The sequence below is a fragment of the Eutrema salsugineum genome, unplaced genomic scaffold (genome assembly GCF_000478725.1).
Source record: "Eutrema salsugineum unplaced genomic scaffold, Eutsalg1_0 scaffold_10, whole genome shotgun sequence".
Classification (NCBI taxonomy): domain Eukaryota; kingdom Viridiplantae; phylum Streptophyta; class Magnoliopsida; order Brassicales; family Brassicaceae; genus Eutrema; species Eutrema salsugineum.
Window position 1 is genome coordinate 7181480 of NW_006256908.1, and position 15985 is coordinate 7197464.

General features: G+C 35.7%; 4 protein-coding genes across 4 annotated transcripts; 3 read left to right on the top strand and 1 right to left on the bottom strand.

Moving 5' to 3' along the window:
• Positions 1-1958: 1958 nt before the first annotated feature.
• LOC18028003 (exopolygalacturonase) lies at positions 1959-3394 on the top strand. The gene is made up of 2 exons (XM_006410389.1): positions 1959-2698; positions 2905-3394. Exons 1-2 carry the CDS (start codon positions 1959-1961, stop codon positions 3392-3394), a joined length of 1230 nt encoding a protein of 409 aa, XP_006410452.1.
• Positions 3395-4170: 776 nt separating this feature from the next.
• Positions 4171-8766, bottom strand: LOC18028004 (probable leucine-rich repeat receptor-like protein kinase At2g33170). The gene is made up of 4 exons (XM_006410390.2): positions 8354-8766; positions 8194-8263; positions 4837-7873; positions 4171-4754 (listed from the first exon to the last, which is right to left on the bottom strand). Exons 3-4 carry the CDS (start codon positions 7835-7837, stop codon positions 4372-4374), a joined length of 3384 nt encoding a protein of 1127 aa, XP_006410453.2. The 5' UTR covers positions 7838-7873; positions 8194-8263; positions 8354-8766; the 3' UTR covers positions 4171-4371.
• Positions 8767-13595: 4829 nt separating this feature from the next.
• On the top strand, positions 13596-14602 carry LOC18028005. The gene is made up of 2 exons (XM_006410391.2): positions 13596-13957; positions 14244-14602. The coding sequence occupies exons 1-2, from the start codon at positions 13679-13681 to the stop codon at positions 14463-14465; spliced, it is 501 nt and encodes a 166-aa protein (XP_006410454.1). The 5' UTR covers positions 13596-13678; the 3' UTR covers positions 14466-14602.
• A 254-nt stretch (positions 14603-14856) lies between these two features.
• On the top strand, positions 14857-15963 carry LOC18028006 (probable F-box protein At4g22165). The gene has a single exon (XM_006410392.2). The coding sequence runs from the start codon at positions 14857-14859 to the stop codon at positions 15961-15963; it is 1107 nt and encodes a 368-aa protein (XP_006410455.2).
• The last annotated feature ends 22 nt before the right edge of the window (positions 15964-15985 follow it).

Below are 15985 nucleotides of genomic sequence, written 5' to 3' on the forward strand. Positions count from 1 at the left end.
ACAACTTTACTCCAACCATAAGCTGCCGCGTGTGTGTTTTGAATACTTACAAATTTACAAGTTGTTACAAAATGCACCATTCAATCTTAAACCTTTACAAAACGATTCATCCTCTTTCTATCTCATCTGACGGCTTAGGTTCGTCGCTTGACTTGCAAGGCAACGGACATTGACAGGAGCCGATAAATAATCTCTGTGAACGATGGCCGTTTCGCCAGATCAAACGACCAGCATTTTTCCATCTACATTTTCCATAGATGATCTTGGGTAAGTCACTCACTTGCAGCTTTTTTCCTCGTCGGTTGACATATGAAGACAAAAAAGTTTGCATACATATGGGAAAAGAGTAAGACATGTGTAAAATCAAATGTGTTAATAAATAACTCCAATCTTCTAGTGATTATGCCCTTTCTCTAAAATCATGTTGATCTACCCATTTATGAAAAAAGAATAAAGGTATTTGATATCATAGACCAAATGAGTATCATCATCACAAAAGCTGGTCTTTGTTCTTCATTTCTCGTTTATTATCAGTAAGCACATCTCAATGTTGAAGTTCCATGTATAAAGAAGAGACAAACTTACCCATAACAAATGAATAACTTTTTATTGATACTCTCACATCATCGCTCGGAATAGCATTTTGATTAACAATGAAGTATTTTTGATGCATTTTTCAGCTTCTTCTTTGTTAAGTCACCGTCTTAATGCTCTTCTTTATCAACTAAGCTTGGCTTTTCCGTGCATTAATTTAAAAGAAAATTTCAAGTCAGAACAACAATACATGTCATTATAGCACAAACATCAAAAACAACCATTATGGTGTATATGAGTGATGGTGACATGTTTTGATCGGTTAGGCTTTGAACACTAAGGTAAGAGCAGATGGTGTATATGAGTGATGGTGTATATACGATTCCACCTCTTCTCACATGTGTAAAATTTGATTGATATGTAGAACTAAAATATTTGATTGGTGAGAACTAAAAATGTCAAATTTGATTGACACATATGGAGAGATTCATATGTAAGAGCATTTCCTCAACTATTAGAGATACCCAAAAATTCTTATTTTGTTTTTTTACCCAAAAATGGAGAGATTCTTACTTTTTTTTTTCTCGAACGTGAAAAACTAATATGAAAGATTCTTAATGGAAATAATATTATTGATTTACCAAAAATTACTCATTGTAATAAGGAATTTTATCATTATTACGGCAAATCATATACTCATATATATCTATGGTTTTAGGAAATAAAAAGGTTCGCTCAAAATTTGACATTTTTAATAACTCCGTATATTCTTTCTGTAGATCTCTAATTTTTTCCAACTCAAATTATATTGGATTTTTTTTTTTTTTTTAAAGTCGATCATAAGAAATGCATCACATACTAGTATTGGACAGATACAACACCCATTTTTAGGGTAAACAAATACTCCCTTATCTTAATGTGACATTTAAATTGAATAATACATACAATAATCTTGTTAAAGTTAAAAAAAATGTTATATATGTCGACACGTATAAGCTTTATACACAGATTTAATACAAAAAAAATAATTAATAATAACAATCCTACGTGTAACTATAAATATAATGTAAATGTGTTATATTGCACAATATACAGTCATTATGACCATCATATTATTCATATTCCAACTTGGAAGTTTTACATTCAAGTGGAAATAAATAAATAAATAAAAACAGAAAATGCAAAATCCTACATTTATTGGTTACTTACTACTATTCACACAAAAATAATCTTATTCCATCTTGATAAGATTCTTGCTTAATCTTTTGGTAGTTAATTACCATATGTATGGTAGTAAACAGATTGCGTTTCCCATATTTCACCTAGAACGTCATATTCTTATCTTGTTACCCTATAAATAAGAAGCTTAAACGCTTCACTTTGCACAAGGTTAAACTTAAGAAAAAGAAGTAGTGAGATCGATAATGGCGGCTAGGTTTTTGATGTTGTGCGCCTCTTCTCTCCTCTTCTTCCTCGCCGCCGTCTCATCAAGTTCTCCGACGAACGAATATCATTCCGACGAAAAGAAGGTCTTCGACGTCAGAAACTACCGTGCTCGCGGCGACGGCAGATGGGACAACGCTTATGCGTTTACGCAAGCTTGGAACGAAGCTTGTCAATGGAGTGGTGGAAAATCAACGGTCTATATTCCTCTCGGAACATTCTATCTCAGTCAAGTAACGTTCTCTGGTCCTTGCAAAAGTTCTATTACTTTTATAATCAAAGGAACTTTATCGGCTCCTCGAGATCCTAACGTCATCAAACAAGAAGAGTGGATCATCTTCAAATACGTTGATTACCTCACCGTTACCGGAGGAGGATTACTTGACGGTCAAGGTTCTTACTCTTGGCCTCTCAATGATTGTAACAAAAACCCTAATTGTCGTGCACTAGCTATGAATATGGGGTTTGCGTTCGTTAGATCTTCGAGGATCAACGGTCTAAGATCGATCAACAGCAAGATGGGTCATTTCAACTTGTACTCAGTCGAGGATTTCAACATCACCGGAGTCACTGTCACTGCTCCCGGAGACAGCCCTAATACCGACGGAATCAAGATTGGTAGATCTAAGGATATGCATATTTTCAACGTTACTATCGGAACCGGTGACGATTGCATCGCAATTCTTGATGGAAATACCAATTTGGATATCTCTAATGTCAGGTAATTTTTTCCGCCTCAATTATAGCTTAAACTCTAATTTGACTAGCGGAAAACTAGCAAACCTCTTTAGAAATTCAAAATACGCAAATTTCGCTAACCATAAGATATATGATGATATTCTCGAGTTTTTTTTTACCTTAACCATATGATATGATAAAATGCTCTTTATTGAATGTATTGATGTTTTGAAATGTCTCTAACACTAGGTGCGGACCAGGGCATGGAATTAGTGTCGGGAGCCTTGGGAGATACAAAGACGAGAAGAACGTTGAGGGCTTAACCGTTAGAGACTCGGTTTTCAACGGTACAACCGATGGTTTAAGGATCAAGACATGGGCTAAGTCGATTTCACAGATCTCGGTTTCGAATTTCTTGTACGATAATATCCAGATGATCAATGTTGGAAACCCTATTGTCATTGATCAGCAGTATTGTCCTCACGGACAATGTGATAGTTCTGGAGAGTATAATTCTCATGTTCAGATCAAAGACGTGAAGTATAGTAGGATTTGGGGAAATTCGACGAGCAAAGAAGCTTTAAAGATGCAATGTAGTAAAACGTTTCCTTGTCAAGACGTTGAGCTCTCGAATATCAACTTATCTTACAGTGGACTCGACGGTTTAGCCACGGCTTTGTGTGAGAACGTTGGTGGTTCGGTTCGTGGCAAGATTGTTCCTGATGATTGCCGGATTTGATGACCTTTTAAGTAGTCATTTTTTTTTTGGTTTTTTTAGGTTTTATCGATATCTTTATAGGACTATAGTTTTAATAGGTTGTCTAAACATCCAAAAAAATTACAAATTTGGGATGTGACGGTGTTTGCGGTAGCTGCATCAGTTTAGTAAAATAAAAAATGAGCTGGTCTTATTAGGATCTTGACCGGCCTTTTTTTTCATCTAAATGTAGAATTTTTATATTTTCCGTTTGCCAGGAAAAAGTATTGTAATTTATTCACCTATCTATACTATTATTTTTTAAAAAAGATTATGACTATTGTAATTTTTTTTTTATCTTATATATTTTTCATCGATGGATTACATTACAACAACTATGCATTAAAATATATAAAAATGTATTTCTGACAATATACATTCAGATTTTCTTCCCACAATCCATTTATTCTACTGGATCAAAATAGAGGAAAGAAAATTGTATTATTTCCATTTGATTATTTACTATGATTTCCCCAAATTTTTCCTACTCAATTTCAGATATTTTTCTATTTCTTATTGATTTTCCATATTAATATATTGATTATGATATCTACACAATTTTGAATTCAAAATTTAAATGTCTGAATAGCATAAGAGTTTGAAACTATAATATCAAGAGTGGTTTATGGTGGGATTTCCCATGGTATTAAGTCTGAGTGTCTGACTAATGGAATGCTAACGAGTTAATTTTCAAATTTTATTTCGGGATTACCTATTGCATGAATGAATGCGCACGAATTATCTTGAAATCTCTCTCTTTTTTTTATTTTTGTTTTCTAACGAACAAAAATTTCTAACTTTATTTCAATCAACCAGCTTACGACGAATGATTTTACATGTATGCACTTTTCTTTCATCAGATGAATTATTTCCTCTATGGCGACTATACAAATCATATTAATCTATACAGAAACCAATTTTGCCGCCCAAAAAAAAAGGTTAGTTAAAAGACCTTTCTTTCACGGTGGCACCGGCGGAGGTAAATCGCCGCACGTGGTGGACACAATCACTTTCCCGGCGCGTTCACCGGACTCAATCAACATCAAAACTACTTCTCTCATCGTCGGTCGATCCGACGGCGAAGATTTCGTACAGAGGACCGCAACTTTCGTCACCGTGATCATGTGAGCGAGAATCACATCGTCTTCTACCTTGGTTAAATAAGGATCAAGAATTTCAGACGTCAACGAATGATCTCTGATATGGTTTCTAGTCCACGTGGCTAAATCTCCGCCTTGGTCCAGCGGCTGAACCGGAGCCTTCCCGGTTAACAATTCGAGAAGAACAACTCCGAAGCTATAGATATCGCATTTCTCCGTCACTTTCATCGTGTATGCATACTCTGTATCGAAAAAAAAAAAAAAAACCGGTAAGATTAAGAATCTTAGCTCGAGATTTAATCGGTTTATTTTTCCGAACCGTACCGGGAGCGATGTAACCGTATGATCCAGCGACGGCTGAGACGGATTTCGACTGTGGCATGTCGATGACCTTAGCCAAACCGAAATCTCCGACATGAGCTTCGAAATTCTCGTCAAGGAGGATGTTATTAGACTTGATGTCTCGATGTATGATCCTCGGTTTACAATCATGATGCAAGTAAGCAAGACCTTCCGCTGCACCGAGAGCGATCGCAAACCGGGTCGGCCAATCAAGGCTATGAGATTTACCTCCGTGTAGCAGCTCTCCTAAGCTTCCACGAGACATGTACTCGTAAAGCAACAGGTTCGAGTTCGATCCCTGGTGGTAACAGAAACTGTATAGCCTGACTATGTTCCTGTGACGGATTTTGCCTAGTGTAAGAATCTCAGCTCGGAAACTGTTGTCTGTGTTGTTGTTGTTGTTGGCTCCTTCTCTGTTGGATTCGAGCTTCTTAACCGCTATGGTTTTCCCCGACGGCATAACCGCTTTGTAAACCGTTCCGCAAGCGCCTTTACCGACGATGTAGCTTTCGTGGAAGCCTTTTGTTGCTTCCAAGATGTCTTTGACGGTGAATCTTTCTTTAGGGACAAAGTAAATGTCGGATTCTTGGAAAAACGGTTCTTTGTCGTGGAGGACGTAAGGAGGTTTTGTCTCCACGGGGTTTCTCAGGAAATGAACGACGATAGCTATGAGGAAAAGAGATATACCGCCGATGACTGAAGACACGATGATGATGATTCTCCCACGACGAGCAGAACCTGATTTTAAAGATGAGAGGTTGGACAAAGAAGACAGGTTAGAGTCACAGCTTCTCAAATGTCCGCCGCAGAGTCCTCTGTTTCCGAGAAAGCTTGTTAGCGTCATGTTTTGAAAGAGCTGTGTTTGTGGTAGTGGTCCGGTTAGGTTGTTGTAGGAAAAGTTGCAGCCGAGTAAACTTGATAAGTTCTCGAACGTGGTTGGGATCTCGCCGCTTAAATGGTTGTTGTTGAGAGAAAGGTACATTAACAGATAAAGATTCCCAAGCTCTGATGGTATCTCGCCGCTGAATTCGTTGTAGCTCAAGTTCATTGCGATTTGGAGACTCGAGAGTAAACCGAGCTGAGGCGGTATACTTCCTGAAAACAAGTTTCCTCCCATCTGTAACTCGGTTAGATGCGTGAGGTTTCCAACGGTAAACGGTATGTTGCCAGAGAATCTATTGTCCGAGAGTCGGAGTATCTCTAGCTGATGAAGACTTCCAAGCTCGCTAGGTAAAGAGCCAATGAAACTGTTCCGGCTCAGGTCAAGTCGTTGAAGCATCTTACAGTTGGCTATCTCGGAAGGGATTGGTCCGGTGAGAGAGTTTGATGAAATGTTGAAAGTTACTAGGTTGGAGAGTTTACTGATCTCTTTTGGTAGGTTTGAGGAAAACCGGTTAGCTGCAAGGTGAAGCCTTTGCAGTTTCTGACAAGCGCCTATCTCAGGAGGCAATGGTCCACTAAACCGGTTTTGATCTAGCTCTATAGCTGAAAGATTGACAAGCTTGCATAACTCGGTCGGGAACTGACCCGTGAGTCGGTTTCCAACTACACGAAGCTGTAAGAGCGATTTGCAGCTCAACACACCTGGTGGGATGTTTCCAAATATCCGGTTAGACCCGAGATTCAACAAGATGAGATTAGATTGGTTACAGATAGAAGGCGGTATTTTCCCTGAGAGTTGGTTCTCTGAGAAATCAACAACCCATAAAGGACTGTACAAGCCGAGGCCCTGAGGGATTACTCCGCTGAGTGAGTTGTGGAAGAGCTGAAGTTGACGCATTGAAGTAAGATTCTGGAAACCTGATGGAATAGGACCGGTTAAGGAATTGATGGAGAGGTCGAGTTTCGCCAGATTCTTCAACATACTGAGTTCATTCGGTATGATTCCGGTTAGCTTGTTCTGAAACAAATACAGTAGCTTCAACTCACTGATCTTGCTCAGCTCAACTGGAATCTCACCAGCCAACAAATTCTCAGAGAAATCGATTTCCATTACTCTGGAGAGATTCCCTAGCTCCCTTGGGATTGTCCCATTCAACTGGTTTTGGTACAGGTAAAGCTTCTTCAAAGACTTCATGTTGCCAATCTCTGATGGTATCTGTCCAGCAAAGGAGTTATCGTATAAAGCCAGAATCTCAAGCCTTGTTAGATTCCCAATCTCTTTAGGAATTGACCCTGAAAACTTGTTCTGCCATAGAATCACTTCCTGAAGTTTAACAAGCATCCCAATCTCCTTTGGAAGCTCTCCAGAAATGAGATTCTGCGCAAGACCAAGCAGCTTCAAGTTTAAACATCTACCGATTTCAGTAGGGAGACTCCCAGAGAACTCGTTTTGCCCCGCACGAAACGTCGTCAACTTGTTGAGATTTCCTATAGAACGAGGCAATGGACCGGTCAAGTTGTTAGTATAAGCCACAAGCTCTTCCAAATCGTATAAATCACCAATCTCTTCAGGCAAAGGACCCGAAAGCTTGTTATTGCAAATGTTTAAGCTTCTCAAATGAGACAGCTTCCCAAACTCGGTCGGAATAGAACCACCAAACTGGTTGTTGTTCAAAAACATAACCTCCAGCTTTGAACAGTTTCCAATCTCCAGAGGGATATCTCCAGTTAACCCGTTATACGCGAGGTTAAGATAAACCAAGTTAACTAAACCGCCAATGCTCGGGCTTAATACGCCAGAGAGATTCATAGAAGCCAAATCAAGAGATGTCACCATCAGGTTATTACTAGTATCGCCATTTGAGCTGCAATTCACACCTATCCAATTACAAGGTGTCTCGTCCATGTTGTTCCAGTTGTGCAAACGGTTCAACGAATCTTGAAATCCTCTTTTCTTCAGCTCCAAGAGGATCTGACCATCGCTGTTCAAACTTTCTGATGTCCAAACCAGAAGTGTCAAGAGAAACAAAACTCCACCAAACATTGATTTTGATTCTGTCTTGAACTCAGAGACCCAACTCATTGATCCTCTCAACTTCATCCTTGGCAAAAAGGAACAATTTTAAAACTTCAACACCTGCAATTACAGAGATTCACATTTCTTTCAGACCAGAGGGATTTCTTCATTTGAAATAAAAACTATTTTTTTTTTAATTTAATAGAGACGCTAAAATGCGAAACTCAGAGCTTCGAGCAGAAAGGACCAACCCTAACCTAAGATCTATGATTAGTTATGTACATAGAGAGGAGATAAATTTAGGATTTAGTACTGAGATGTTTGGATCTGAAGAAAGTGCTGAATGTTTCAGTATTCAAATTCTGAACAGCAAAACCATATTGTCAGTTATGTTGACAATACATTGATGTAATTTAAAGAACGAACACGAGGAAACATACCAATGTGAAGCCATCGACGAAGCCGCCAAGCAGGAGCCAAAACTGATAAATATTTCTCGGCAAATCAAAACTGAAAAAAAAAGGAATCTTCACGAAATGAACAAATAATTTTTTTTAAAAAAAATTAGCAAATGAAAGAAGTTTTATTAGTTTAACTTACTTATTATTCGCTTGGGGACAAACTAGAAAATCGCTCAACTTTCTCTTTCGATTCCTCAAATAGATTCAGTGATTCGAGATAAAACCCGGAGAAATCCCATTTACTGTTCTGGAATAAAAAGAGATCATAGTTTGATCTGGGAATCAAGCAGAATCAGAAACCCAAAAGGTGAAATAAAGGGACTTTAAATCCAAAAACTTTTTCAGCTCCACAATCCCAAGAATTAAAAGAGAAACTAGCAAAAAGAAAAAAAGGTGAGAGCGAGAGAGAGATAGAGATGAGAATCGATTAGTGTATATTCCAATAAGGATTATTATGGGAAGGATAAGCAAGTTTTGCTTTGGCTTGAAGCTCTAATGGCCGACAAGCATGCCTTCTCTCTCTACTGTATTTTGTAAAAACAGTTCCTTCTCTCTCCCTCTCTCTCTTATAGAGTAGTAGTAGTAGAAAGCTTGTGCCTTGTGGGCTTTTCAGCTTTTCTTTTTTTGGCCATTTTCTTCAGTGCCAAGAACATCAATTTTCTAATTGAAAAGGAAGTCGTGGAAAAAAAAAGAGTAGAAAGTGGCAAACTTTTCTAGGCCAATGAAAGTGAGAGGGAACCTTTTTTATGTTATTTCTCCGCAAAATCTTTTTCCCAGGGAAAAACTTTTTTAGATTTACCGATTAGGACAGTTTAGGTTCTGATTATTTAGACCCATATGCATTATTTTTTCAAAATTAAGGTAATCATAAATTTACTAGGAAATTTTCAGCTCATATAATTATTTAACATCTATCTCACAATGTGAGATGTACACTAGAAGATATTGAAAATTTGAAATTTCAAAGAAACACGTCAAAGTCACACATTGACTGATCTATAAAATTGTACTAGTAGTAAGGATAATTTATCTTTCATTTAATTTCCCAAGAAACGAATTGATCGTGTAATATTTCTGTCCTCTAAAATTAATTTAATAAAATTTATTAGAATGCTGATTAGTCTAATTCGATATAAATATGGTTTTTTTTTGTCGAACATTGCTTTGAGTTAAAGTAATTTAGCTATTAATGAAAATTATGAATTGACCAAATAGATTTGCTTTAAATTCTAAAAGTCTTCATGATTTATTGTACGATACGGTGCCGTTTTAAGGACACTGTGATGTGACTGGGGAATATGGGCCCCATGTAGCGATCGTGATTAAACTGTTCAAATGAAAGGCGCTGGATCGTCAGATATCACCGTCCGATGTGGAATTACCAGTGTTTTTTAAAGTGGTTTAGACAATCGTTTACGGGTCTAAGCACTAAACGTTTATAAAACTATATATTAACAATTTTTTAAGCGTTGATGCTAGACGGTTTTGTTATTAAGCATAACAAAACAGAGGCGGCTTTAAATGGATCTAACTAGCTCTAAGCGGTCTTATGAAATTGTTAATTAATTATCATTTAACTATTTTGTAATTTTTTTAATATTTCACTATATACAATTTAATCTATTAGCTTGAAGTTCATAAAAATATTACTAAATACTTACTAAAGAAGTTTATATGTTTGTTTGAAATGAATTTCATGAATGTTTGGTTTAATTCTCAATTATGGTGTAACATTCATGAAAAAGGGTGTAATATTCATGTTTTGATATGTAAAATTTATTATATATATATATATATATATATATATTTCCAACCACAGTATTTCATATGTTATGTTATATATAGCCCAGCTATACATCGATTAAGTGTTTAGCTGCTAAATGCTTCATGCTTGATTGCCACCACTTAACATCTAAGTTTCTAACACTTAAACATTGAGAATTACTGCATATATAGAACAAAAAAAAAAACACATGTACATCTTATTTGAAATTTGGTTATAAATTATAAACCCTGTAAGATTCATCACGATTATGAGAAAGAAACATAAACAAAACTTCAGATGAATTTATTTTAAGATTTTTTTATTTATTATAGCGTTAAAATGTGATAAACACTAAAAACTTTAAAAACTTGGTTATAAATAATTATAAACATTAGGATGATTTCTTTTGTTGGTAAAGACACATTGGGGGGGTTCATGTTGCTTGACACGCAACGATTAAATTATAAACACAGAAAGGGCCTTTATATTCGAACGGGGACCCCAGTAATATTTGTCGACAACATTTCTTTTTTTTTTGAAAAAAACAGAGTTTAAGAAAAATAATATTTGACACTATAATTGTTAGATTTACCCCACTGGTTAAAACAAAATTAATTAAGGCGGCAAACTGTATTGAAATAAATATGAAACATCAATAAAATTAAAAACCAAGTGGTTACTTTCTTACATGTGCATGATACTTTGGATAATTGGATGTGTCGGAAAATAGTTTAGAATTCGGATGAATCTCCCCCATTAGTATCTTTTCTTCTTCACCCCAATAAGTATCTATGTTATAGTTAATAGTTTTATATTGTACTCTAATAATCAAAGACTTCAGTACTATTCAAAGACTTTCCCTAATGGATATTGGCAAATCTAACTCATCATTGATTTGAAGTCTAAATTGAAACTTCTGGGAACAGATCATTTGCATATACATTAAAATGAAACCAGATGTATTATGGTTGTAAAATCCAATATGAAGAATGATTATCAACAACGCCAATAGCCAATTGAATTTACATTTGTGTACTTGATGGTTTGCACTTTGCATATTGAACTTTTCTTTTGTAAAACTTTTATTGGATACACGACATTTACTTTGTGAGTAGGTCTATAGCCACTATAAATACATGTATATCCAATAAAGTTTTCAAATAAAATTAGGTGATATTTGACATTATTTAAATTGTTTGGCCAAGATGCGAAGAGATATGCACTAGGAGTCTACTTGCTACATTGGTCACGCTTTTCTTAAGGAGGCTAGTTACTCTTCTCCTTCTCGGTTTCTCTTTATATATATCTAATTTTTAAAACTATTCTGTTTCTTTTGAATTGGATTGGCCACTTCAACAAGTTAGCAATGGAATATATATTGATGTAAAATCGTTTTCCTTACAAAACCTTAGTACCTAACTTTAGTATTATTATATATCAGTTGTGATATGAGATAACTATGAAAATCAATCATTTTTTTATTTATATAAATGTTTAATAAGACTCATCTATTCTACTATTCTTGTCACCATCGTTTTATAGTAAAGGAAACTCATGGCAATTGATCATACAAAATCACATCTAGTCCACCATCTTTTATACTACAACAAAAATGATCCTTATAGTTTTAAAAACTATTTGAATAAACAGATAAACGATTGAAGTTTGGTGGCTAGCATTGGAAACTCACCTCGAAACCTTTGGTCAACGTTTTGTAACTTTTTCTTCGGCTCTCAATCTAACTTTGACAAGAATCGAATCCAAAATGCTTTTAAATTACAAAAATTAATAATGTTTCTAGCAAAAGAAGAGAATACAAGAATGCATACAAGAACTAACGAATCCAGACTTTTGGAATGATAATCCTAATCTCCGTCAGACGTCTTTCCTACAAATCTACTAGATTACTATACGGGGAAAAAGGAACGATGCTTTGTTCTTGTTATGCGGTTCCAACATAAAAACAGTTTGGTTAATTATCTATTAGACTTTACTTTTAATCGATATTAAACCAAGATTACAATTGACTTAAACTAGACCAACTGCAATCCATAATTAACTCTCTTTTTTTATGTCGTAGCTCCTTTTTCTTAATCAAACCAACAATGATTTTGAATCACACAAAAAATATATTATATATAGATACTTCAAATAATTAAGCTGACGCAGATGGAGTCAAGTTCATGATCTCCTGAAAACACAAAAAGGATTACGGGTCGTAACTTCCCGAGATCGAATAATATTAGATGTATATATATAGGTGGTTAAGTCTCCTTTATACATCTAATAAATAAATTCAAGCTCTTTTATAATTAGATTGAAGTTGATTTGCATGTCTAAAATAATTTCTTAGACCCGATGACTTGTAGTTGTAATGTAGGCGCATACGTATAAGTATTAAAATAATCTCACATATGCATCAATCCCAAGATAACACTTTAAATGTTATCAAATCTCAAGCAATAAAAGTCATTAAACAAAACTTGTTTTCACTACAAGAGTCCAACGAATATAGTTGAAGATATGATAATAATAACAATATAGTTGAAATTACATTAGTTGTTGAAGAACGAGATTCGAGTTTTTCAATAATAATTTTAACCATTGTCGGTCACTGAAACGTGGTTTTAGTATGGAAATTTCACATTTTCATAGATTTTAGAGATTAATTTAGACTTCGACCTATTATTTTTTGGTTAACAAAATAATAATAATAATAACAATAGAAATCTTATTTGTTTATTCATGCATGATGTATCAACCATAACTTGTGCGTTTGGTTTATAGAGTAATATGTGCTATATATATAGCATAGTATTCAAAATTCTGCTGATAAAAACATTCAACGTTGTGTTTAACTTCAAATCCAGAACCCGTAATTGGCTCGATTCTTTATGTGCAAAACCATTCACGTTCTCATTCCCAAAAACTAATGATATCCTACACGATATACATACATGTATCTGTAATGTGTCTATATACTATACATATACATACACTTACTATTCACTAATATACACGTATACGCAATCGTACGTACGTCTCCCTGTAGGATCCACACAAGCGTGTGAACGAGAGAGATGGTGGATAATGGAAGGCCCACACATGTCCATGTCACCTCATTTCCCTTTTTTTCCACTTTGCCATTGTAAGCTTGCAACCATATAACTTGTCAAAGTCACCATCATTCAAAAATAAGTACACTATTTATCTACAGATTTTATCTTTTCCTTATGGGCACACTACAACATTAGAGTCATAAATAAAAAAAATTAGGTGATTAATTCATGAATTTGGTCTAATTATTCTCTTGCTTTCATTACGTCGATACCCATTTGTATGTTGGTTAATAATCCTAACATTATCTAAAAATCATTGAATTTAATCTTATTAGAATTGAGAACAGTGACTTTCAAACTTTTTTTTAATTGTTCTATGGATGATATACATATGTTTGTTACTTGTGACTTGAGAGAGAACAGAAATGGCAAACGTTGATAGTCGTATGACATGATGGGCTTTTTAAGCAACTGGATTTAGGCCCATACAATTTTGTAATTGTTAAGCCCATCAAGCTGATCAGTATCGAAGTAAAAACGAACGGTTAAGGTTTTTGCCACGTCACCATCATCATTATCAGAAGATTCAGAACGCATTAAGTCCTTACCAATTAGACGAAATATGCGGTACTGAGCGGCCATGGAAGTGGTGGCGTTTCCGTATCACCACCGTACGGCTCCGCCGAGTTTACAACCAAATCAGACCGGAAATTCATTAGTAAACCGGAATGGACTTACTCTACGATTCAGCAACGTTAGAATGAGAAAATTGACGTACGACGGAACGACCTTAGCGGAGAAATCAAGAGCAAGAACACTAACGACGGTAGAAGCAGTTTCCGGCGGCGGAGTTTCGCTTCCGCCCCTAGATTTGACGGAGGATAATATCCGTCTGGTCCTATCCGAAGCTCGCATCGAGGTAAGTTTTTCTTTAACCTTATCGTCTGCCTAATTCTAGATTGGTATGAAAGAGATTTACAACCGGTTCACGATACCGGAATTTTATTCAACCGAACCGGCTTTTAAGGATATTAGATTCTGTATGAATAGTAAAAAACAGAGTAATCGTTGCTTGTAGAGGAAATAATCTTATTTCGTTTTTTTGTTTATAACAGAACTAAGACTAAGATTCTTCTTCTAAAACAAGGTTTCGAATTTGTGAATTTTTGATAAGAAACAAATCATGTTTTGGTTTTGTAATACAGCTCGCACAGCTCTTCGATTTATCGGTTGGGATAACAGGACAAGTAGAGTTAGTGGAACTAGACGGACCGTTCGTTAAGATAAGTCTAAGAGGCAAGTTTTGGCACACACGTGCAATGATTCTAGCTCGAATTGGAAACTACTTGAAACAGAGAATCCCTGAGATTCTTGAAGTTGAGATCGAAGATGAGAAGCAACTCGATGATAGTCCTGCAAATTTCTAAACTTTTTTTACTTGAAATTAGTATCGATCTTTCTTGCCTAATGTGTAACAGATGTTTATAGAGTTGTTGAAGCTTGGTGACAAATCTAAATATCGATTTGTATTTGTAGCAAAGAATATCATTTCTAGAAGCCCAAAGATTACCAATAAATCTATTTATTATTACCAATAAATCTATTTATTTTTTTATAAAATCAATAATATACATGGATAATTACGACATATTGAAACATAGTTTGATTATGAATAGATACTTTCAAATAAAACTAAAACGTTTTTCCTTTGACCCAAAAAACAAGGAAAAACTAAAACGTTTCTATCTCTCTTTGAAGAAGGAAATTTAGAAACCATTATAAAACCAAGAAATTTACAACTCGTCTAGGCAAATCTCAATGTCGAACTACAGAATATGGTCGGAGCTTAACTCCGATGTTCTGAAATTGATCCTGGAACGTTTGGACATCATCAGTAACCTCAGAGCTCGATGCGTTTGCAAGAACTGGTACAGAGTTTGCAAACAAATATCTTCCGTGCAGGACACGTTTCCATGGGTGATTATTTTCCCTCCAAAAAGACCAAAGAGCAATTCTTGTCACTTGTTCAATCCCCAAGAAAATAAATTTTACAAACTGAGCAATCTCGGTAAAGACTTCTCTGCTAACCGATGTATCGCGACTTCGGGAAGCTGGCTTTTAATGTTAGACATTCGATCGAGTTTATACGTCTTGAATCTTTTCACACGCGAGACAATCGATCTTCCGCCATTAGAGTCACACCAAGGGAGGCTACGTGTTATGAGATTCGAAGACAATACATTCAGCTTCTTGATCAATCAATCGTACTCGTACATAGACGCAACAAAAGCTCTAAGCCAGACAAAAGCGGTTTTATGGGTCGATGAAAAAACCAAAGATTACATTGTCGTCTGGTCGATAGGTCTCTTCTATATAATGTTCACTAGACGTGGAAACGATTCATGGAGAGAGATACCTACAAGAGAAGGTCCTGAGAGTCTCCATGGATGTCAAGATCTTGTCTACAAGGAAAACAAGCTTTACGTTTTAACTTGTCAAAACCAGATCAGAATCTTGAATTTCTCTCAAGAACTCCCTAGAGCGATACCGGAAAACGTTCATCATGATCCGTTTAAGTATGAAAGTCAATGGCGTAGTAAGATCGGGGTTACTGTCTCTGGAGATGTTTTGCTTGTTTGGAATCGGTTGAATCAGATTTTCAAAATTCTTAAGTTGAATGTAGAAGAAGGGACATGGGATAAAGTGGATTCATTAGGGGGTGAATCTTGGATTACTGATCTTGGTGTGACTGTACCAGCAATTGAAGAGACCAAACCAAACTCGATTTATTACACTTGTAGTGGAAATAAGTTTGTTTATTGTGGCGATGTTTCGACTCAATCGTTGGAGAGGTTTCCAAATTTTAACACAAATTTTAACTTTGGTTACGCGAGGTGGTTTATTCCTTGTCTTCGTGAGCTATGATTGGTTTCAAACTTACTTGTTG

What these genes read in the sequence shown, in the direction of transcription:
- LOC18028003 (XM_006410389.1), top strand. Translation starts at nt 1,959, where the DNA reads ATGGCGGCTAGGTTTTTGATGTTGTGCGCCTCTTCTCTCCTCTTCTTC. An exon ending in TTGGATATCTCTAATGTCAG is followed by an intron (nt 2,699 to 2,904) that starts GTAATTTTTTCC and finishes CTCTAACACTAG; the next exon opens with GTGCGGACCAGGGCATGGAA.
- LOC18028004 (XM_006410390.2), bottom strand. Translation starts at nt 7,837, where the DNA reads ATGAAGTTGAGAGGATCAATGAGTTGGGTCTCTGAGTTCAAGACAGAA. An exon ending in ATACGGTTACATCGCTCCCG is followed by an intron (nt 4,755 to 4,836) that starts GTACGGTTCGGA and finishes TTTTCGATACAG; the next exon opens with AGTATGCATACACGATGAAA.
- LOC18028005 (XM_006410391.2), top strand. Translation starts at nt 13,679, where the DNA reads ATGGAAGTGGTGGCGTTTCCGTATCACCACCGTACGGCTCCGCCGAGT. An exon ending in TATCCGAAGCTCGCATCGAG is followed by an intron (nt 13,958 to 14,243) that starts GTAAGTTTTTCT and finishes TTTGTAATACAG; the next exon opens with CTCGCACAGCTCTTCGATTT.
- LOC18028006 (XM_006410392.2), top strand. Translation starts at nt 14,857, where the DNA reads ATGTCGAACTACAGAATATGGTCGGAGCTTAACTCCGATGTTCTGAAA.